At 36.7% G+C, this 23,513-nt stretch overlaps 1 protein-coding gene and 1 long non-coding RNA gene across 2 annotated transcripts; one reads left to right on the top strand and one right to left on the bottom strand.

The window, feature by feature from the left end:
• Positions 1-4,332: 4,332 nt before the first annotated feature.
• Positions 4,333-21,706, top strand: LOC137238336 (uncharacterized). Its single transcript, XR_010949171.1, has 2 exons — positions 4,333-4,637; positions 19,626-21,706. It is a non-coding gene; the product is annotated as an uncharacterized lncRNA (long non-coding RNA).
• LOC137238335 (protein takeout-like) lies at positions 11,811-21,714 on the bottom strand. Its single transcript, XM_067763200.1, has 5 exons — positions 21,501-21,714; positions 19,469-19,567; positions 19,254-19,410; positions 12,598-12,731; positions 11,811-12,533 (listed from the first exon to the last, which is right to left on the bottom strand). The coding sequence occupies exons 1-5, from the start codon at positions 21,613-21,615 to the stop codon at positions 12,184-12,186; spliced, it is 855 nt and encodes a 284-aa protein (XP_067619301.1). The 5' UTR covers positions 21,616-21,714; the 3' UTR covers positions 11,811-12,183.
• Between the last annotated feature and the right edge of the window lie 1,799 nt (positions 21,715-23,513).

Here is a 23,513-nt window from a genome sequence, read left to right as displayed (position 1 = left end):
GTTTATCTATTTTGCGGAATGATATTGTGTTCAGTACGAAATTAATACCACAGTTTTAGATTCTAGTAAGCCAATTGAAAGTGACTGAATAGGAATTCGATCTTATAAGTAATCCAAAGATTCGTAGATCTGTTGTCTGGAAGTATTTTAGTCAAGTGCAGGGCGATTCTGCGAAATGCAAATCGTACGAAAAAAAAAATGCAAAATAGGTGGAAATACAACCAATTTGTTGTGAAGGTTTCACATCCAACGTTGATGGAAATGTCTTCATCAACAGCTGTTATAGAATCCTTATATAGAATCGTACGAAAAAAAAAATGCAAAATAGGTGGAAATACAACCAATTTGTTGTGAAGGTTTCACATCCAACGTTGATGGAAATGTCTTCATCAACAGCTGTTATAGAATCCTTTTTTGAACCTAATAACAACAACATAAGGAAGTATCAGTCTGTAGATGAGCGAAAAAAACAACTGGATTGTGCTTTGATTAGAATGATTGCTACAGATATGCAACCCTTTAAGATTTTCGAAGATAACGGATTCAGATCTTTTACACAATGCTTGGATCGTCGGTACGTTTTGCCTTAACGAGTAACATTAAGAAACACACTTTTAACAAATATATAAAATCAATACTTTTTATGATATAGACAGCAGCAAACACGAAAACAGAAGTGGCAATTTTTATGAAATTTCGTCAATTAAATTCCTTATTTTTGTTTTTATCGGCCTATTGATAAATCATTCAAGGTTCGAATCGAGCTCAAGGCCAGAACAATAATTTTTTTCAAATGATAATTATTGTTATTTTTTAATTTTTCTAAATTTTCAAATTTTCAAATTTAGAAAAATTAAAAAATAACAATAATTATCATTTGAAAAAAATTATTGTTCTGGCCTTGAGCTCGATTCGAACCTTGAATGATTTATCAATAGGCCGATAAAAACAAAAACAATTGTTAATAAACCATGAGCACTTGGGAATGTCAAACAAAGTAATTGACAATAAACAAAAATCCAGCATTATCAGTGCTTTGCACCAGATGGCGCAACACTGAATAAATATAGTTGGTAAAAAGGAATAGAAGTAGCAAATTTGCCAGTCAAACAAACCACCGCTGTATAGCTAAATGGTTAGCGCAGCATGCCTAAAGCGTACTGATGATGAAGGCTTAGCACCCTTCGAAATGGATCTATCTGCGCAGCTATGGCAGGTTGTCTGAAAAATTTTCTACTTACTATTCCAAAAACAAAATTCAATTTTTCAAATTTAGAAAAATTAAAAAATAACAATAATTATCATTTGAAAAAAATTATTGTTCTGGCCTTGAGCTCGATTCGAACCTTGAATAAATTCCTTATTCTTTTTTATTTTTTCCAATAAGCTAAGAAAATACTTCCATAAAATTTTTAACAGAAACTACGCAAACCATGACACAAATTGCTGTATGTTGTCAAGTGAAAGTTCCGTATACCTCATTGGTTAAAAAGCTGCAAACGTATACTGAGAACATGTTACCTTACGTATGTAAGCCTTTAAGAAATATAAAAGGAGCAGGAGTGAATCTGATCGTCTCACCTTTGTCAGGCTTAAATCGAATTTTAACTGTCTCAATAAGTTCTTGTTTAGACAATATATGAATAATCTGGAATCAAAACTGAAGACGAATCCATCTAGTTTCTGGTCGGTGATTAATTCCAAGAGGCAGACTAACGGATTTCCGACGTGCATGGAGTATGACGGTGTATCGTCCAGTAATACGGTAGATATTTGTAACTTATTTGCCAAATTATTTCAGAAGGTATACTCAGATCCTACCTCTTCACCTAGTCCGACATTCTACTCTGGTTCTCTGCGTCAAATTTCTTCTTTTGATATTACAGCCGAAGATGTATTTCTGTCAATTTCAAACTTGAATAATAGTCCGAAATCAGATAGCGAGGGATTTTCTCCGTTATTCTTCAAACTATGTTCAAATACAATTTCTGAACCCCTGGCAATTCTTTTCCAAGGATGCTTGAACCATGGGATATTTTTAGACTCTTGGAAGTTATGCTCCATAAATCCGGTATTTAAGTCTGGTGACCGCAATGATATTCGCAACTACAGACCTATTGTTAAGCAGAGTACTCTGGCAAAACTATTCGATAGTATCCTTCATAGCAAATTGTTTCACTACATAGTCAAGGCTACTGTTGAGTGTCAGCATGGGTTTTTTCCTGGCAGGTCTACTTCTACCAATCTGGCTTTAGTCACTAGCCAAATTGTAGATGCCTTTGAGAACCATGCGCAACTAGAGGTCATCTATACTGACTTCTCGAAAGCATTTGACAAGGTCGACCACTCTATACTCTTGCAAAAACTGGGGATGTACGGAGTGACCGGAAGTTTGCTGAAGTTCTTCTCAAGTTTCTTATCGAATAGAAAGCTTTTTGTGTCAATCGGAGCCAACCAGTCTACTGCGCTTATTAACGCTTGGTCTGGAATCCCACAGGGAACCCACTGTGGCCCTCTGTTGTTCCTAATTTTTATTAATGATCTACCTCAAAAATTCAAATTTGCTAAATGTTTAATGTTTGCAGATGACGTCAAACTCTTTCTAACCGTACGGGATACTTCTGACTGCATTAACTTGCAAAATGATCTCGATTCTTTTAATGAATGGTGTTCAAGTAATAACCTACTTTTAAATACTAACAAATGCTGCGTGGTTTCCTATTCTAAAAGGGTCACGACCACCTTTTTCAACTACAAATTAAATGTTGGATCTTTATACCGTTGTCGAGAGATAAAAGATCTGGGTGTAATGTTTGACAACCAACTTTCTTTTTCTGGTCACATCGACTTTATTATTTCCAAATCTTTTGCAATGGTTGGGTTTATTAGACGTAATTCCAGGGACTTCAAGGATCCGATGACTTTGAAGGCACTTTTTACGGCATTGGTAAGAAGTCGTCTGGAATATTGCTCGATTATATGGAGTCCATTCTATGAAAGTAGCTCACATAAAATTGAGAGAGTTCAAAGAATTTTCACCAAAATTGCTTTGCGTATGCTTCACTGGCCCGATGGCCTCCCATCATATATCAGCAGGCGTAAATTGCTCGGACTCCAGGCTTTGTATGACCGTAGAACTTGTATCTCACTCATGCTTGCCTATAACGTTATCAACGGTAATATAAACTGCCCTGATTTATCTAATTTATTCGTTTCATATATTCCACCACGTGATCTAAGGCACACCAGACTATTTGTTGAAGTAACTCATCGAACGAATTACGCGTTGAATGAACCCATATCCAAGGCTTTACACCTAGCAAATCGATATAGTGGTCTTCTTAACTTTAATAATAGCATTTATAAATTTAAGCTTGAACTTTTCTCTATTTTTAACTAGTCTGTAAGGAAGTTTGTACTTTTTAGACCGAAATATAAGTATAAATATAAATATAAATAAATACTGCTTTTTTATATAACGCTGAACATAGATCGATTCTAATGTCGTAAACGAAACGAGAACATTATACATATTGCAATAAAAGGTTTTAAAAAAGAACGTGTATTAGTTAATGTTCCCAAGGTTGGTTTCTCTACATTTTGAAAAAGTATGACATTTCGGTAAAGACTATACGAATTATCTCACTCCGATGAAAGGATCAAGTAAAGCCCCATGCGGCATTCCTTGATGCTTCCAATTTTGTCGGCAGACAACGAAACGAGAGAGAGGCTGTCCAGCTTTATTTGTCGGGAAAAATCGTGTAAATGGTTAAGTACGTAAGCAAGTACACTGTTACAAAGAATAAGCAAAATTTAAATAAACTTTGTTCGGTTCGATTTAATCGATTAAATCGATTTTTTTCTAGAATCGAATCGAAAAAATCGATTCTTAAAAAAATCGAATCGAATTCAGCTCTACCTTGTTACAGCTTAATGCATATCTACTATTTGACAAGTCACTCACACTGAACTTACTAACAAAGAGAGTTAGCCGGCCGGCTGTGCGGGAATTCAAACGTGCAAAGGTTAAAAGTAGTATTTTGTTAGTATTTATGTACATTTTTTTCATCGTACACTTGTACCTGTACTACTTAGTACAATACAACATAGTACACATATAAATAATTGCATCGCGTATATAAATAAATAATTAAATAATCTGGTTTTTTGTTTTTATTTTTATGCTCAATCAATTGGAATAAATTTAGTTTATTGCCTGTTTCACTTGAGGAAAAATCTGAGAAATACCTACGATTAGTGTGTCTACCTTAACGTATTCACTAAGCTGAAAACAAATTGACATGTATGCATGCATTTTGTAGCGGAAATTTTTAAAAGGTTAATTATGTAAGTTGTAGGCAGCTTCTGTTAACTGTTTTATTCTAACTTCTTTATGTGTAATGCCACTTCAAGCAGTGAGGCTGTTAAGGTTGTTATACTCAACGCATTTTATACATCATATAGTAAACGTAACGGGAAAAGCCCCATAGTAGAATATCGCAACTTCGCAAAATATAATTTTTTAACATTGCTATTAGAATAAATTTATTCAATTGTTGGAAAAAGTTTCAAGTTGGCATGGTGTCGACCTTGTTTGAAGTAGATTCTCACTTGAGCTTTGTGTTTATTGTTTTGTGGTTTGTATTCTGTGTTTTATGTTTTATATTTTGTGTTGTATGTTATTTTTTTTGTGGTTTCAGTTTTGTGTTTTGTGATGATGAGTTTGGGTGTTTTGTGATTTGTATTTTAAGTGTGGTCTTTAGTGCTTTTTGTTTTGTATTTGTGGTTTGTGTTTTGGTTTGATTTTGGTTTTGGTTGTGATTCTGGTATTGGTTTTTGTTTTGTTTTGGTTTTCACTTTGGTTCGGCTATGATTTTGGTTATGGTTTTGGCCTTGGTTTGGGAATATGCTGTTGTTATTGACTTTGGATTAGTATTGGTTTTGGTTTTCGTTTTGGTCTCGGTTTTGGTTTTGTTTTTATTTTTGACTTTGGATTAGTTTTGTTTTTCTTTTTGTTTTTGTTTCGTTTTTGTTTTATTTATGGTTATGATTTTGACTTTTGGTTTTTGTTTTGGTTTTAGTTTTCGTTTAGGTTTTGTTTTCAAGTTTGGTTCTGGTTATAGATTTACATCAAAGATAGTATCAGATCGCATGCTCTACTTCTAAAACATTCACTGGGTATATTTATACATATGTAAATATTAGGGTGTGCTAAATAAAATGTTTGTTCCTTTTGGTTTAGTGAAAATATTGTTTAGATGTTTTGGTGACCTTAAAAATTTCAGCTTTTTGTTTTTATGTCGAAAGGTGCATAATCGCTTCTTTAGTTTTTTAGTACAAATCGTATGGCGAATCTCATACTATTTGAGGTTAACCTTTAACCTCGAATGACTACTAAATGAGTTGTTTAAGAAAAAATCGGTAGGGATTTGGCAACTACTCCGAGTGTATTTCTGCCATGAAAAGCTTATCAGTGAAAATTCATCTGCCTTGGAGATGCCGGTCGGAGTCGTCATAAAAGATGTAGGTCCCGTCCAGCCAATTTCTAGGGAAAATTAAATGGAAGAAGACGCAAATTGGAAGAGAAGCTCGGCCTAGAATCTTTTCTTTTTATTTATTTTATTTTATATGAAAAGCAAGTGATTTGAATATAACGGCTCTGGTATAAAAGCTTGAAAATTCTTCACACGATTTGTATTGAAAAACTAAAGACGCGGTGGGGCACCTTTAAACATTAAAATAAAAAGCTGAAACTTTACAGTATATCATTTTGGATGTCCTGAACAATATACCAAAAGAAACAGAAACTTCTTTTGGTTTACCCCAATAAACACTGACTTGGCTCATATTTTAAAACTTTACTCATCTCATAATCACCACTTATGCGCGTTAAGTGGTAATTGTCTATACAACTATGTATGTATAAATTCAGATTCCTAAGTAGCATATAAGGCAATTTCATTTAATAATAACACGTGCAATTATACTATTTACATAAGTATATATACATATATATATGGGTATTCCATCCCATTTCGACCAATTTTGAACCCGACCCCTTTAGAATTGGCTGAAAGTTTTTCTTCTTTTTCTAGCTTACGAAAGACGTTTTTCAGATGTTCTTCAAATTTTTTCATCCAACTCAAAAAAAGTTATGAGTTTTTAAAAAAACACCGTTTTTGTTTTCAAAATGCTATAACTTATTCAAAAATTTACCGTTTGGGATTTTTTTTTTTTTTAATTTGTTTTCAAATGTACTTTTCGGAAAAAATTCAAAAAAATTTTTAAAGTTTTTTTTTGTAATTTTTCAGTTTTTCGAAATTTTTCGAATTTCGCCCTTTTTTTCTCATAAATAACTTCAATCACTTCTGCAATCATTCACACTAATCCCGGAGTGGGCCGAGAATTTTTTTTTTATTTAATTGAAAAAAAAAAACTTTAAATTTTTTTTGTATTTTTTCCGAAAAGTACATTTAAAAACATATTTAAAAAAAAAAAATGATCCCGAAAGGTCAATATTTGAAAAAGTTATAGCATTTTGAAAAAAACACCGTTTTCCAACTCAAAATAAGTTTTAAATATTTTGAAAATGCTATAACTTTTTCAAAAATGGACCATTTGGGATAATTTTTTTTTAAATATGTTTTTAAATGTACTTTTCGGAAAAAATAAAAAAAAAGTTTTAAAGTTTTTTTTTTCAATTAAATAAAAAAAAACTTCTCGGCCCACTCCGGGATTAGTGGGGATGATTGCAGAATTGATTGAAGTTTTTGTGAGAAAAAAGGGCGAAATTCGAAAAATCTCGAAAAACTGAAAAAATACAAAAAAAAACTTTAAAATTTTTTTGAATTTTTTCCGAAAAGTACATTTAAAAACAAATTTAAAAAAAAGATCCCAAACGGTCATTTTTTGAAAAAGTTATAGCATTTTGAAAACAAAAACGGTGTTTTTTTAAAAATTCATAACTTTTTTTGAGTTGGATGAAAAAATTTGAAAAACTTCTGAAAAACGTCTTTCGTAAGCTAGAAAAAGAAGAAAAACTTTCAGTCAATTCTAAAGTGGTCGGGTTCAAAATTGGTCGAAATGGGATGGAATACCCCATATATACTTATGTAAATAGTATAATTTTACTTATGTAAATAGTATAATTGCATTGATATAAGTATATATATATATTTGAGTCCCTTAATACAGTAGGGTAATCCAAAAGTGAGGTTACTGATGTAAACTTTTGGTATCGTTCTTTATCAGACGTACACAAGCCCAATGTCAATCGGAAGGGCACGGACTTTCTACAAAGAGCCAAAAGGCAGTATCTAATTGAAATTTGGAAATAATCATTACAAATAGGTGATCCCTGTGGTTAACAAACTTATTTAGAAAAATTCACGTCGCTGGCTAAGCAGAATGTTATGATATCTCAGCTGCCAATTCGTTAACGCCCTATCAGAGAATATTTTTCAAAAGTACTATATTGTTTCAAAGGTGCCCTGTCTCAGTATTCGGTTGAAGAATTCCCTAGACCTTGCGATTTCTAAATAGCTCGCTACTCATAAGTGTTCTGATATAGGCCGCCGAAGCGGCAGCCGAATATTCCCTCAGCTGGCGATATACAAGCGACACGATTTTAATCATAGGATTAGTTCGAGGAATAGGAATAGAGTCTGAAATGAAAACTAAATATCAGAAAAATAAGGCGAGGAATAAATAGGGAGAGGGATATAGATTGTGAATATCAAGAGAAATGAACGGAGAAGATGAGGTAGGCACAAAGAAGCAGATGTGAAGAAAAATAGGCAAAAAAAAAAAAAGAAGGGGATACGAAGGGAGAGGGAGATATAAAGAAGAATATAGTGACGGAGTCACAAGGAGAATAAGAAAAAAATAGAGTATAAGCAAGAAAAGAAGCAAACGTACTGTAGTATATGAATAGCCAACTTGATGATATCTCTGCTGGCCATAGAGGCCGATGGTTTGCTTAGTATCTTCACAAACTTTCACCCACTGGTTCTCCAAGCATTACGATGAAGAAGTTTGAGTTAGTTAGTACCTGCTCTTATTAAATACTTATTATTCAATACAACTTTGTAAGAATTGCTGATACAAACCAATTAACACTTACAACAATTTCTATGAACATAAAAGTACTAATACTACCATGATTATGTTAGAAACCACATAATAAACTTGTAATTGAACTGCTGCCGCGAATGTTACTACAGTCACTGTCACTACCGCGATTACCGCAATTTCGATGGTTAATGTCAATGTCAAGAGAGCACTTAGCTTATATGTTAGACTGGTTTAAATACATGTTTATAAACACCTAAGTACATATCCAAAACCGGTATGAATAGTAGCCCAAAGAAATACTAAAATATTTAACGATTCACTAAAAAAAAGTATACTCAATTGAAAACTGATTAATTTTCTTTATATATTGTTAAAGGAAGATTCGTGCATATATACCGTCAGGTATTTATCGTCTCTCTGGTATGATGAAGAATGCCACGTTGCAACCGAAAGAAAAGACGCTGCCTACAGGGCTACGTTAAAAGCGAGCGCAACAAGAGGAGTGTGTGAACGTTATCGTGAGTTGAAAAGGGAAGCGAGACGCCTTTTCAGGAAAAAAAAGCAAAAGCAGAAAGGCGTGAGTGCGAGGAGCTTGAGCTGCTAGCCACCAGGAATAAGGCCCGAAAATTTTACAAAAAAATACGGCGACAGACGGAAGGTTTTAAGACCGTGGCAAACTCCTGTAGGAACGAAAACGGCGACCTTGTAACTGATGTCCAGAGAGTGCTTAGATTATGGAGGCAAACTTCTCTGCTCTCCTAAATGGAGGCAGCGATTCACAGAGATGATGAACCCGATCTCGCAATCGATGATGATGGAATATATGACCCTCCCGTCCGATTATGACGAAGTTAGACTAGCAATAACCAGATTGAAAAACAACAAGGCCGTGGGCGCTGATGGATTGCCTGCAGAGCTATTCAAGTACGGCGGCGAGGAGTTGATAAGGCGCATGCAGCAGCTTCTTCGCAAAATATGGGGGGACGAGTGCATGCCCGATGATTGGAATCTAAGTGTTCTTTGCTCAGTCCACAAGAAGGGGGATAGTGGAAAATGAACCAACTATCGTGGAATCAGCCTTCTTAATATCGCATATAAGGTCCTTTCAAGTGTACTGTGCGAAAGATTGAAGCCCACCGTGAACCGGCTGATTGGACCTTATCAGTGTGGCTTCAGACCTGGTAAATCTACCATCGACCAGATTTTCACAATGTGCGAAATCTTGGAAAAAACCCGTGAAAAGAGAGTCGACACACATCATCTCTTCGTCGATTTTAAAGCCGCCTTCGACAGCGCGAAAAGGAGCTGCCTATATGCCGCTATGTCTGAATTTGGTTTTCCCGCAAAACTTATACGGCTGTGCAAAATGACGTTAAGCAACACCATCAGCTCAGTCAGAATTGGGAAGGACCTCTCCGAGCCGTTCGAAACTAAACGAGGTTTCAGACAGGGTGACCCCCTATCGCGCGATTTCTTTAATTTGATGCTGGAGAAAATTATACTAGCTGCAGAACTTAATCGCACTGGAACAATATACTATAAAAGCGTGCAATTACTGGCATATGCTGATGACATTGATATCATCGGCCTAAACACCCGCGCTGTTAGTTCTGCTTACTCCAATCTGGAAAAAGAAGCGGTAAAGATGGGTTTGATGGTGAATGAGGACAAAACGAAGTACCTGCTGTCATCGAGCAAAGAGTCAGCGCATATGCGCCTTGGCAACCACGCTACTGTTGGCAGCCATAATTTCGAAATAGTAAAAGACTTCGTTTATTTGGGAACCAGCATCAACATTAGCAACAACATCAGCACTGAAATCCAGCGAAGAATCAATCTTGCCAATAAATGCTACTTTGGACTAGGTAGGCAATTAAAAAGTAAAGTCCTCTCTCGGCAAACGAAAGTCATACTCTACAAGTCACTTATCGTACCCGTCCTGCTATATGGGGCAGACGCATGGACCATGACAACAGCAGATGAAGCGGCTTTGGGAGTGTTCGAGAGAAAAGTTCTTCGAAAGATTTATGGACCTCTATGCGTTGGCGATGGCGAGTACCGAAGAAGATTTAATGATGAGCTGTACGAGCTATACGCAGACATCCACATAGTCCAGCGAATTAAAACGCAGCGGCTGCGCTGGCTAGGCCATGTTATGCGAATGAAAGATGACGCTCCGGCCAAGAAAGTGTTTCTATCGGAACCCGCCTATGGAAGTAGAGGGAGAGAGCGGCCCCCACTCCGTTGGAAGTACCAGGTGGAAAACGATTTAAACTCTATTGGTGTGACCAATTGGCGCCGGTTGGCGGAGCGAAGGAGCGACTGGCGCGCCTTGTTGGATGGCCATAACCGTTTAGACGGTTAAGCGCCAATTAAGTAAGTAAGTACGTAATTTATCGTCTCTCGGGTTCTCGTTGGAAATTGATTTTTTCTTATAACGAGGTTTTCAGTTGGTCCTCTGTTAAATACGGCGGGTTGTAATTGTTGACATATTTGACATACTTTCTTTTATGTTCATGATGCTGCACTAGCTCCGGTGGAACGGATGCGGCTCTTTCAGCGCAAGAAGGGCAGCCATGTGGTGTGCATTATTGAGGCGGGAATATGGTTGTTGGTTCGGTGGGTTACCCAACGACGTTTACAAGTTGACTTTATCCGAAGATACCCATAATGTCGGTGCTGATATCATTTGTGGAAAGAGGGTGAGGTTTGGTAATATGTGGTGTTTTTATAAATGTTGAGCTATTTCACGTATTAAAGCATAAGTCGGCATTGGATGCGATTGGAAAGAGAAAAGCTGTTTCCCAAGGGCTTGAGAAAGTTTACGGTCTTCGGGCGTGGACGTCTGTTACTAAGAAATTACTGTCAAGACCATGATATGCATTTTATATGCATCTGAGCCTTTGTTCTGTGGATCGTCGCTTAAACAGTCGAATTCCTCAACAGCTTGGTGAATTTGGCGTGTTTCCCACCCATATTGTTTACGGAAGGTAAAAAGTGTTGCCCTTGAAAGAACCCAGCTAAATCGGCTCTGAACTTGGTTGACCATTGCAAGAGCACAGTTGGGTTCGTAAGTTAAGAGTATCCGATGAGTATTAAGTTAAACTCTTTCATATGAGTTTCGTGAATTCCAGTGCTCATTTTGAAAGACATTTTTAGAAATCTTGACTAGAAGTTATGAATTTTTGAGTTTGTTCTAAGAAAAGTTTCTCGCGGCTCTCGGCTTCTCACCAGATACTCAAATCTAGAAACAATCGTAAAGCTGGCAAGCATCTCGACAATCTGGCTGATTATGTATTGTTAAATGTTAGAGGGGATAAATTGACAATCTATATCTTGGTTTGCTTATCGAGCGACTATTTTGTGGATATATCTTTCAAAAATCCCACGAACTTGCCTACCATAGCTGTTCTAGTTTCGACAAGAGTTCCATCATTGCCACTCACGACTAAGAGAAAAATCCTTGCCGACCGATGAAAAGAGCAAATCCTGCGCGAAAAGCCTGTCATGTTAGATAAGCACATAACTCGAGGTGCGCAGTCAATACCGAACAAAGTCAATTCCAGTTATGGTAAAGAACCAAGCAAAGTTTGAGTTTTCTGAGCTGTCATGATCATCTTTTATTTGTGCATATACGGCGGCCGCCTTGGTGTGGTGTTAGCATGCTCATCAACAACACTGAAGGCATTGTAGGTCCCGTTCCGCCAAAAAAAAAAATTAAAATAAGTCGCAAAAGATTCTGAGACTGTCATATTTAATTTTAAATGTGGTTTATTTATAAAGAAAACAAAAGAGCTGCTAAAACTAGTCTCCTTTCTTTCTTAAGTACTTCGCTTTCTAAAAGCTCATTCCATTTCAAGACACCCGGTTCGCGCAGGACATGAATTTTGATTTCGATGAAATTTCAATATGTTGTTCTTTGGTCAAAATAATGAAACACGTGACAGTTATCGACAGTTGGAAAAATAGGTGAATAAAATATCGATTGCATTTTATCGAATTCAAAACATATTAAAATTTCATCGAATTCAAAAATGAAGTCCTGCACGGACCGGGTGTCTTAAAATGGAATGATCCTAAATACAAGTTTACATATTCATTTATTTATTATTAAGTTGCCATGGTCTTTGTACCATAAAACTCCTCCGAGGTGGTTATATCTTCAATAAAAAATTTCACTGGTATCAAAATGAATACTTTATGCATTATCTTGAATAAAACAGAAGCCACGGTTTCGCTAACGACGGGTTTAAGTGCTTCAAAAAATTCACGCCAATTTTCATTGAAGAATTCATTTGTACTTCGTTCGATTTCTTTACTTTGTCCATTGAAAATATTCTCAAAATTAGTGCGCACGCGTGTCATGTTTAAGCCCACACGAAGACTTGTGACATTAGCAAAAGTGAAACCAGCTTTTTCGAAGAGTCGCGTCTTTGTGTAGAATGTGATTTCAAGATTCTCTGTAGGGACGTAGATGTTAAGATTACAGCAGTTTGAAAAGGAAGTTAAGGGAAATTTACATACCTATTTCTATAAACATTTTTCCAGAGCCTCTCAACGGTATTAACAATAGGCGTCCTTCCATTTTATAATTGCCTTCTAAACGCATTTTAGGTATAAACATTTTTGTAATCCAGCTGAAATCTTTTCTGTTAACCCTGGAAATTAAAATTTTTATTTTTAATATTTATTTATAATTTCAATTGTTTTTGTTTTTATCGGCCTATTTATAAATGATTCAAGGTTCGATTCGAGCTCAAGGCCAGAACAATAATTTTTTTCCTAATGATAATTATTGTTATTTTTAAATTTTTCTAAATTTGAAAAATTGTATTTTGTTTTTGGAATAGTAAGAAGAAAATTTTTCAGACAACCTGCCATAGCTGCGCAGATAGATCCATTTCGAAGGGTGCTAAGCTTTCATCATCAGTACGCTTTAGGCACAAAATTATTGTTCTGCCCTTGAGCTCGAATCGAACCTTGAATTATTTATAATTTCATCACTTTATCTTAGGCTTGTCTTATCACTTCTTAAGATATCTACGTTGCTAATCAACACACTATCTTTGAAAACAATAACTCTAATAGTCCTTGCTTGTAAATATGTAGTAAAGCGACTTCGATCGAGTTTAAAATTACCCATAAGGAAGGTTCGCCGAGGATGGCGTTGATCCAGGCTCTTATCAGGTAAGATTCCAGCTCACCTAAATTTGTCAAGGGGGAGAGGTTTGGTGGAATGAGAGCTCTATATTTAAATTAATCTTAAGGAAAGCTCGACTATAGTGGCGTTGATTCAGGAATTATGGCTCTCATAAAAAAAGTTTATGGGTTCAGAGCCCCTAAATTTGTGAGGAGGAAAAACTTTAGAAACTTAGTGGTATCTAACTGAGCTAAATTATTATACATTTGCAGATATTGAAGTTGAGAGGTCCTCAAAATGTAAGAGCTGACATAACGTTAAAACCTGGCATCTTAATAGGTCCAAAGCAAAGCAAATCCGCCATAGCGGTGCAACGAGCCTCGGGCATTTTGGAGTAGGTGAGAAATATTTTTATTTAGCAAAAGTCGTGCATTGTGCGAGTGTTGGGACGCATATAGGGTTATATCGAGGATCTATGAAAGGAAAATAAATGGGGCAAAGGGAGTGCCATAGAAGAACTTTGTTGCTCCTATATTGAAGAGTTCCTTAATGCTATCATTGACTCACAGGTCTTCCCGAAGAGCAGTACTTAAAACTAATCACGGAGTGAGAACTTCGACCTATTCCATGCCAATAACCGAGATCCTTCTTGCGAAAGCCTGAAACTCCCTATTCCCAACGGCACTTATTTAGGTGGGATATAAATTGAAATATTAAAGAATTTCTTCGTAGATGGTTGCTGCCACCATAAATCTACGAAACGGCCAAAAAATTACCAAGAAAACGCATTTCGAATCAAATTTTCAAATTCACTTAGAGCTTACGATTTCTCGAACTTTTTCGAGAAGAGATTTCTCGCGAGTTTCGCCTTCTCGCGAGATTCTCGAATCTCGAATAATTCGTAAGGCTCGTAAAGCTCGCGAGCTTCTCGTCATTCAATTTAATCGATTCATCGGCTTTTTATACTCAGTTGAGCAGAGCTCACAGAGTATATTAAGTTTGATTGGATAACGGTTGGTTGTACATATATAAAGGAATCGAGATAGATATAGACTTCCATATATCAAAATAATCAGGATCGAAAAAAAATTTGATTGAGCCATGTCCGTCCCGTCCGTCCGTCCGTCCGTTAACACGATAACTTGAGTAAATTTTGAGGTATCTTGATGAAATTTGGTATGTAGGTTCCTGAGCACTCATCTCAGATCGCTATTTAAAATGAACGATATCGGACGATAACCACGCCCACTTTTTCGATATCGAAAATTTCGAAAAACCGAAAAAGTGTGATAACTCATTACAAAAGACAGATAAAGCGACGAAACTTGGTAGATGGGTTGAACTTATGACGTAGAATAGAAAATTAGTAAGATTTTGGACAATGGGCGTGGCACCGCCCACTTTTACAAGAAGGTAATTTAAAAGTTTTGCAAGCTGTAATTTGGCAGTCGTTGAAGATATCATGATGAAATTTGGCAGGAACGTTACCACTATTACTCTATATGTGCTAAATAAAAATTAGCAAAATTGGATGAAGAACACGCCCACTTTTTAAAAAAAAATTTTTTTAAATTCAAATTTTAACAAAAAATTTAATATCTTTACTGTATATAAGTAAATTAAGTCAAAATTCAACTCCAGTAATGATATGATGCAACAAAATACAAAAATAAAAGAAAATTTCAAAATGGGCGTGGCTCCGCCCATTTTCATTTAGTTTGTCTAGAATACTTTTATTGCCATAAGTCGAACAAAAATTTACCAATCCTGCTCAAATTTGGCAGGAGCATAGATTCTATGACGGTAACTGTTCTTTGTGAAAATGAGCGAAATCGGTGGAAGCCACGCCCAGTTTTTATACACAGTCCACCGTCTGTCCTTCCGCTCGGCCATTAACACAATAACTTGAGCAAAATCCGATATATCTTTACTAAACTTATCCCACGTACTTACCTGAGCTCACTTTTTCTTGGTATAAAAAATGGGCGAAATCTGACCATAACCACGCCCACTTTATCGATATCGAAAATTACGAAAAATGAAAAAAATGCCATAATTCTATACCAAACACGAAAAAAGGGATGAAACATGGTAACTGGATTGGTTTATTGACGCAAAATATAACTTTGGAAAAACCTTTGTAAAATGGGTGTGACACCTACCATATTAAGTAGAAGAAAATGAAAAAGTTCTACAAGGCAAAATCAACAGCCCTTGGAATCTTGGCAGGAATACTGTTAGTGGTATTGCATATATAAATAAATTAGCAGTACCCGACAGATGATTTTCTGGATCACCTGGTCCACATTTTGGTCGATATCGCGAGAACGCCTTCACATATACATCTAAGGGCCACTCGCTTTTAAAACCCTCATTAATACCTTTAATTTGATATCCATATCGTACAAAAACATACCAGAGTCACCCCTGTCCCACCCTAATGGCGATATCTCGAAAAGGCGTCCACCTGTAGACCTAATGCCCCCTCCCTCTTAAAATGCTCAGTAACACCTTTCGTTTGATACCCATATCGTACAAACATTCTAGAGTCACCCCTGGCCCACCCTAATGGCGATATCTCGAAAAGGCGTCCACCTATAGACCTAGTGTCCACTCCCTCTTAAAATGCTCAGTAACACCTTTCGTTTGATACCCATATCGTACAAACATTCTAGAGTCACCCCTGGCCCACCCTAATGGCGATATCTCGAAAAGGCGTCCACCTATAGACCTAATGCCCACTCCCTCTTAAAATGCTCAGTAACACCTTTCGTTTGATACCCATATCGTACAAACATTCTAGAGTCACCCCTGTCCCACCCTAATGGCGATATCTCGAAAAGGCGTCCACCTATAGACCTAATGCCCACTCCCTCTTAAAATGCTCAGTAACACCTTTCGTTTGATACCCATACCGTACAAACATTCTAGAGTCACCCTTGGTCCAGCTTTATGGCGATATCTCGAAAAGGCGTCCACCTATAGAACTAAGGATTACTCCCTTTTAAAATACTCATTACCACCTTTCATTTGATACCCATATCGTACAAACACATTCTAGAGTCACCCCTGGCCCACCCTAATGGCGATATCTCGAAAAGGCGTCCACCTATAGACCTAATGCCCACTCCCTCTTAAAATGCTCAGTAACACCTTTCGTTTGATACCCATATCGTACAAACATTCTAGAGTCACCCCTGGCCCACCCTAATGGCGATATCTCGAAAAGGCGTCCACCTATAGACCTAGTGTCCACTCCCTCTTAAAATGCTCAGTAACACCTTTCGTTTGATACCCATATCGTACAAACATTCTAGAGTCACCCCTGGCCCACCCTAATGGCGATATCTCGAAAAGGCGTCCACCTATAGACCTAATGTCCACTCCCTCTTAAAATGCTCAGTAACACCTTTCGTTTGATACCCATATCGTACAAACATTCTAGAGTCACCCCTGTCCCACCCTAATGGCGATATCTCGAAAAGGCGTCCACCTATAGACCTAATGCCCACTCCCTCTTAAAATGCTCAGTAACACCTTTCGTTTGATACCCATACCGTACAAACATTCTAGAGTCACCCTTGGTCCAGCTTTATGGCGATATCTCGAAAAGGCGTCCACCTATAGAACTAAGGATTACTCCCTTTTAAAATACTCATTACCACCTTTCATTTGATACCCATGTCGTACAAACACATTCTAGAGTCACCCCTGGCCCACCCTAATGGCGATATCTCGAAAAGGCGTCCACCTATAGACCTAATGTCCACTCCCTCTTAAAATGCTCAGTAACACCTTTCGTTTGATACCCATATCGTACAAACATTCTAGAGTCACCCCTGTCCCACCCTAATGGCGATATCTCGAAAAGGCGTCCACCTATAGACCTAATGCCCACTCCCTCTTAAAATGTTCAGTAACACCTTTCGTTTGATACCCATACCGTACAAACATTCTAGAGTCACCCTTGGTCCAGCTTTATGACGATATCTCGAAAAGGCGTCCACCTATAGAACTAAGGATTACTCCCTTTTAAAATACTCATTACCACCTTTCATTTGATACCCATATCGTACAAACACATTCTAGAGTCACCCCTGGCCCACCCTAATGGCGATATCTCGAAAAGGCGTCCACCTATAGACCTAATGCCCACTCCCTCTTAAAATGCTCAGTAACACCTTTCGTTTGATACCCATACCGTACAAACATTCTAGAGTCACCCTTGGTCCAGCTTTATGGCGATATCTCGAAAAGGCGTCCACCTATAGAACTAAGGATTACTCCCTTTTAAAATACTCATTACCACCTTTCATTTGATACCCATATCGTACAAACATTCTAGAGTCACCCCTGGCCCACCCTAATGGCGATATCTCGAAAAGGCGTCCACCTATAGACCTAATGTCCACTCCCTCTTAAAATGCTCAGTAACACCTTTCGTTGGATACCCATATCGTACAAACATTCTAGAGTCACCCCTGTCCCACCCTAATGGCGATATCTCGAAAAGGCGTCCACCTATAGACCTAATGCCCACTCCCTCTTAAAATGCTCAGTAACACCTTTCGTTTGATACCCATACCGTACAAACATTCTAGAGTCACCCTTGGTCCAGCTTTATGGCGATATCTCGAAAAGGCGTCCACCTATAGAACTAAGGATTACTCCCTTTTAAAATACTCATTACCACCTTTCATTTGATACCCATATCGTACAAACACATTCTAGAGTCACCCCTGGCCCACCCTAATGGCGATATCTCGAAAAGGCGTCCACCTATAGACCTAATGCCCACTCCCTCTTAAAATGCTCAGTAACACCTTTCGTTTGATACCCATATCGTACAAACATTCTAGAGTCACCCCTGGCCCACCCTAATGGCGATATCTCGAAAGGGCGTCCACCTATAGACCTAATGCCCACTCCCTCTTAAAATGCTCAGTAACACCTTTCGTTTGATGCACATATCGTACAGACACCCCTGGTGGAACACCCCCTATGGAACTAAGGATCACTCCTTTTCAAAATACTCATTAACAGCTTTCATTTGATACCCATATCGTACAAACACATTATAGAATCACCCCTGGTCCACCTTAATGGGGACATCTCGAAAAGGCGTCCACCGATAGACCTAAGGCCCACTCCCTCTTAAAATGCTCAGTAACACCTTTCATTTGATACCCATATCGTACAAACAAATTCTAGAGTCAGCCCTGGTCTACCTTTATGGCGATATCCCTAAATGGCGTTCATCCATAGAACTATGGCCTACTCTCTCTTAAAATACTCTTTAATACCTTTCATTTGATACACATGTTATACAACCACATTCCAGGGTTACCCCAGATTGATTTTCCTTATTTTGTCTCCATAGCTCTCAACTGAGTATGTTATGTTCGGTTACACCCGAACTTAGCCTTCCTTACTTGTTTATATAGAGCTTATGATTTCTTCTGGAGCACAAGCGAAAATTTCCACAAGACCACAACTAAAAACACCGAAATGTATTGAATACTGCCAATGCAGCGACTGAATTGAAAGTCGAGTAACTCGCGAGTATTACGAGTATGTCGAGGTTCGCGAATCGCGCTTGAATTGAAAGTCGAGAAGCTCGCGAGTATTACGAGCATTTCGAGAATCTCACGAGAAGCCTTGTTCTCGATGTCTCGATAAAAAAATAAAATAATGTGAACAAAATTGTATGTATAATGAATATGTTTTGAGTTAAATGTCATTGGAAAGGAATATAATCAACAAAAAATTCACAAGTAAAGAAAGCCAATTGTATAAATACTGTGCATACAGCCATTAAGTTTATGTCGAGAAGCTCGCGAGATTTACGAGTACTTCGAGACCCGAGAATCTCGCGAGAAGTTGAGTTCTCCATTTCTCGGGCCTCGAAAATCTCGCTTGTGTTCGAAAAGAAATCGTAAGCTCTAATAGCAATAAAATTTCGAAAACCATTGAACTCTATTTTTCCTTACAGCAGTAGCATCTTCTGAAATAAGCTAAATTATAAATGAATTTCACAAACTTGTTATCCTTAATGACGGCTGTTGCAAAACCTTTTACAGTTAGTTGAGTTAAATTCGCGCGTACTGTAGCAATCTCGTTGCTGTCCTGTTTATAATATACGTCCTTCACAATCATCGGATCCATAGGACCGAATTCCTCAGTTACTTCAGGAATACCTATAAAAAAGTACGACTTTCATAAAAATGTATGTACGTTTCTATGCTAGGCACATACCAATTATAAGTTGATCCATTAATTTTTGTAAGGTATGTTTCGAACACTTTATGAAATCTGATTGACTTAGTTTGCATGATGGTGATGGTAGAAAGTGAGCTGTAAAAATTGCAAATATGTATTACTTATGATAAATGATAATTTTTTTTACTGATAGGTAATATTCCAGCTGGCCAAAGAATGCTCCAAAAGGGTTCACAATAAAACGTATCCCAGGAACAGAAGTGACTTATGGAAGGCAAGAAAACAGTGATTGTTTCTTAAGGCAACAAAAGGCAAACAGCATTTCGTATACTTTCATATAAATTACAAGTCGTAAGCGAGCGTTCAGCTATTATCGAAAGATCCTGCAATCTACAATTATCTTCTAGCTTTTTTGAGCTTGAAGCAAAGTTGAAGATTTTTGAAAGTTTAACAACGGAAAACAGTAGATGTCATAACTTGTGGATATCTGAGAGTCCGACGCCTGTGTACATTTACACAGCAACAACAAGAGCGGCCAGCTTAAAACGACAGTAGAGAAACTAGAATGACACACATCTATACAGCAACAGCGAAATGAGATAACATAAGAACGAGAAGTAAACAAGAAATTATTCGAAAAGGCTTTTCAATAGAAGTCTAGACCCTGGGGAAAAGAATGACGAGGCAGTTGAGTGCCATATAAGCTACGCAATCCAAGCGATGAGTAATAAGCTTGATTTTAACTCTAAAGTGAATAGCGGGAACACATTAAATTGCATTGATCTACTACCATAGCACTGTTCTAAATAAGGGGCTTTTTAATTTACGGAGTATTGGATTATTTATTACTTCTGTGCTTTGAAGCGAAAACAGAAGGCAAAGAATAATCGATAATTTTTGAAATTCGCCACAAATATTGAAGGGAGCATTTCACTGCTCGTATTAATTAGGGTAATAACGGAGTCTCTAGGAAAGACGTTGTACCTTGCCCCATAATCGGAGACGAAGAAATTTGCGTTCCTTCGACCAATGATGACTAAATAGGTCCGAATAATAAAATACAGATTAAAAAGTAATTAAGCTGATGGCCCTTGGATGTGTGAGATATTTAGATGTCTGTACAAAAAAATTTAATATTCATGCAGATTGTCTTTTCGCTTGTCTTCTACTTCTACTCTTTCTGTTTCACATTTTTCATCTAAAATCCACATTTATTACTCGAAAATGTAAATGTTTTCTTTCAGAACACTTTTTTTTTGGCAGGCACCCTTTGAGACTTGAGTTATTGTCCTAAAATGATCTTGGAATTCTTCCAAATTGGTTCCAAAAAAGTCTAGAAATTATTCCGAAAATAGCCCCGAAGTGATCGTGTACCCATTTCAAAAAAGTTTAAAATAGTCTCGAGATGATCCCTTAAACAATTTTAAAGTGAAATGATACTCAAATAATTCTGAAGTGATCCTGAAATTGTTCCATATTGGTCTAGACACAGTCTCGAAACGATTCCAAAACTATTCCAGAAGTAATCCTGGAATTGCACAAAAATTTCATCGGAATTATTTGAAATGATGTTTATAATAATTCAGAAGTGTTCCGAAAGTCATCTCGAAATGTTAACTAAACAATTCCGAAGTAAATACATTTCAAAATTTGATCGAACTCCGTCAATTTGTTGCGCTTGGACAAATGTGGCAATAAGCCCCATGTTTGTTGAATAACATGATGTGTCCATATTTAATTGAATGATTTGGTATGTCCTCTCCCTATGGAAAAAGCGAAGAGTCCAGCTTTAATTCCCTTTTTAAATAGTCCTGTTTTTACTGCCAACCCTTCATAGATCAATAAATCAAAAGAAAATATCGGGACAAATCAAACGGCGTTTGTAAGCAAAATAATTCAATTGATGTAAAAGAATTTTTCATGAAAATTAGTTTTCGTGGCAAAATGACGTAAGAATATCTCGAAAACCAGAACCATACACAATTGAATTTGAAAACATTCGCATAATTTTATGTATGAATGTGTGCACATGTAATAATTTTTCTCATTACATAATATTTAAACTTACGTTTTTCAGTATAAAACTCAACACTTATGACCTCGTTTATGCAGCTCACCATAAATAAACCACAAATCAAAATGGTTTTGTGAAAACTAAAATTTCGTTTTATGATTTGCCACATTTTGCAAAATTAGTTGGATGTACGCAGTTTAACCGACTTTTACAAATGTCGACCGCGTTTTATGGCTGTACGTTAACAAATGAAACAGAAATTTAATTTTATGTTTCTTTATACATTTAATAAAACTAGTATCTAAAATAATTGTAAGATAATTAAAAACATAAATTGAATAAAGTAATTTATTCGTCGATGCAGTGCAAATATAATATAAATATAACCAGATGTGGGCTGCTGAGGCAAGGAAATAATATAACCCAATTTGTTTTGTTGATTCGACAGGGTGGATAATTGATGTATATCGGAACGATTGTCTGTCATCCCTTGTTTGGTTTTGGTTTCGAGACAATCCGGTTTCGGCATTGTGCCATCATCAGTGTCAATTTTCGAGAGCCGAAACCGGTTTGTTTCGAAATCAAATTTGACAAGGGATGACGGAAAGTCGTTTAAATATACATCTAATAAATTCAAGTATCTCTCCAAGTTTATGTTAAAATTTGTCCAGTCTGATGCCACTAGTTCGTTTTGGCCCACCAACCATGCGTCTATAAGATCTAGTGGCTTGTAATGCTGGTTTCAGCAGCATTAAAAGTATTGACACGCCTAGACACGGGACTGTTTTGACACCAGGGGTTTACGAGTTTTAGAATATTCCCAAGATGGGCATGCCTGTCGTAAAAGGCGACTAAAATACACAGACCAGAACGTATGATATGTAAAAAAAAAACGGTTCCGAGGCAGTCAGGTTGGCACTAGAGCGTACCGGAACAAAGGCAAAGAACTGCACACATCTAAAACACTTCCATGAACCTTCGAGGAGTGTTTTGCGACTGCAAAAAAACAAAAGTAGCAACATTAAGAGTCCCACCTCTTATTACCACTACTTATTCTCCACTGTAGAAGCGATCGGTAAAAGAATGAAGACAAAAACAAAATGCGAATGAACAATTGAAGGCATTTCATTCGTGGCATGACGCAAGAGCGTTAACTTTTACATCAGTTTATCACGACTTTAATTTAAGTACAACAAGTAAGGAAGGGACTGTCTTCGCCTGTGCCGAAGACTTCATACCTTTCATGAATGGGGCTGAACAATAATCTTATCCCGTTCGTAATCTCCAAATAATCGGATATATAAGATAAGAAATATATAGTGAACAGATGTACATACCTAAACGATTTTAAGATAAATAAGATAAAAAAATGGCAAAAAAACCCCTTATCTGACCGATCGGTTGTATGTGATATATTATATATAGCTCCGATCGAAATGATTTTTACAGGAAATCTTCTATGATTTATTAGAATATATATCACCAAGTTTCACGTTTTTATAATAGAAACTAAGGGAGAAATGCCCAAAAATCTTTCTATCTGAACGATCGGCTGTATGGGATAGGTATATACTATATACATGTAGCTCCGATCAAAGTGATTTTTTCAAGAAATCTTCTATGATATATTAGAATAAATATCACCAAATTTAACGTTTTTATATAGGAAATTAAGGGAGAAATTGCCAAAAATCTTTCTATCTGAACGATCGGTTGTATGGGATATATACTATATATAGCTCCGACCAAAGTGATTTTTTCCGAAAATCTTCTATGATAAATTAAAATATATATCTTCGAGTTTCACGTTTATACTTTCTAAATTAAAGGAGAAATGGCCAAAATTCTTTCTATCTGAACGATCGGTTGTTTAGGATATAACTATATATAGCTCCGATCGAAATGAATTTGTCATGAAATCTTCTATGATATATTAGAATAAATATCACCAAGTTTAACGTTTTTATATTGGAAATTAAGGGAGAAATTGGCAAAAATCTTTCTACCTGAACGATCGGTTGTATGGGATATATACTATATATAGCTCCGATCGAAATTATTTAATTT

This window comes from Eurosta solidaginis, chromosome 1, assembly GCF_040869045.1.
Source record: "Eurosta solidaginis isolate ZX-2024a chromosome 1, ASM4086904v1, whole genome shotgun sequence".
NCBI classification, from domain to species: Eukaryota; Metazoa; Arthropoda; class Insecta; order Diptera; family Tephritidae; genus Eurosta; species Eurosta solidaginis.
This window is presented reverse-complemented; position numbering and strand designations above follow the sequence as displayed.

Bases quoted from the DNA above. Each gene is read 5' to 3' on its own strand.
- LOC137238335 (XM_067763200.1), bottom strand. From the start codon at position 21,615: ATGTGGCAAATCATAAAACGAAATTTTAGTTTTCACAAAACCATTTTG. The intron at 19,411-19,468 runs GTATGTGCCTAG...ACTTTTTTATAG, and splicing joins AATGGATCAACTTATAATTG to GTATTCCTGAAGTAACTGAG. The intron at 12,732-19,253 runs GTTTGTGAAATT...TTTAATTTCCAG, and splicing joins GCCGTCATTAAGGATAACAA to GGTTAACAGAAAAGATTTCA.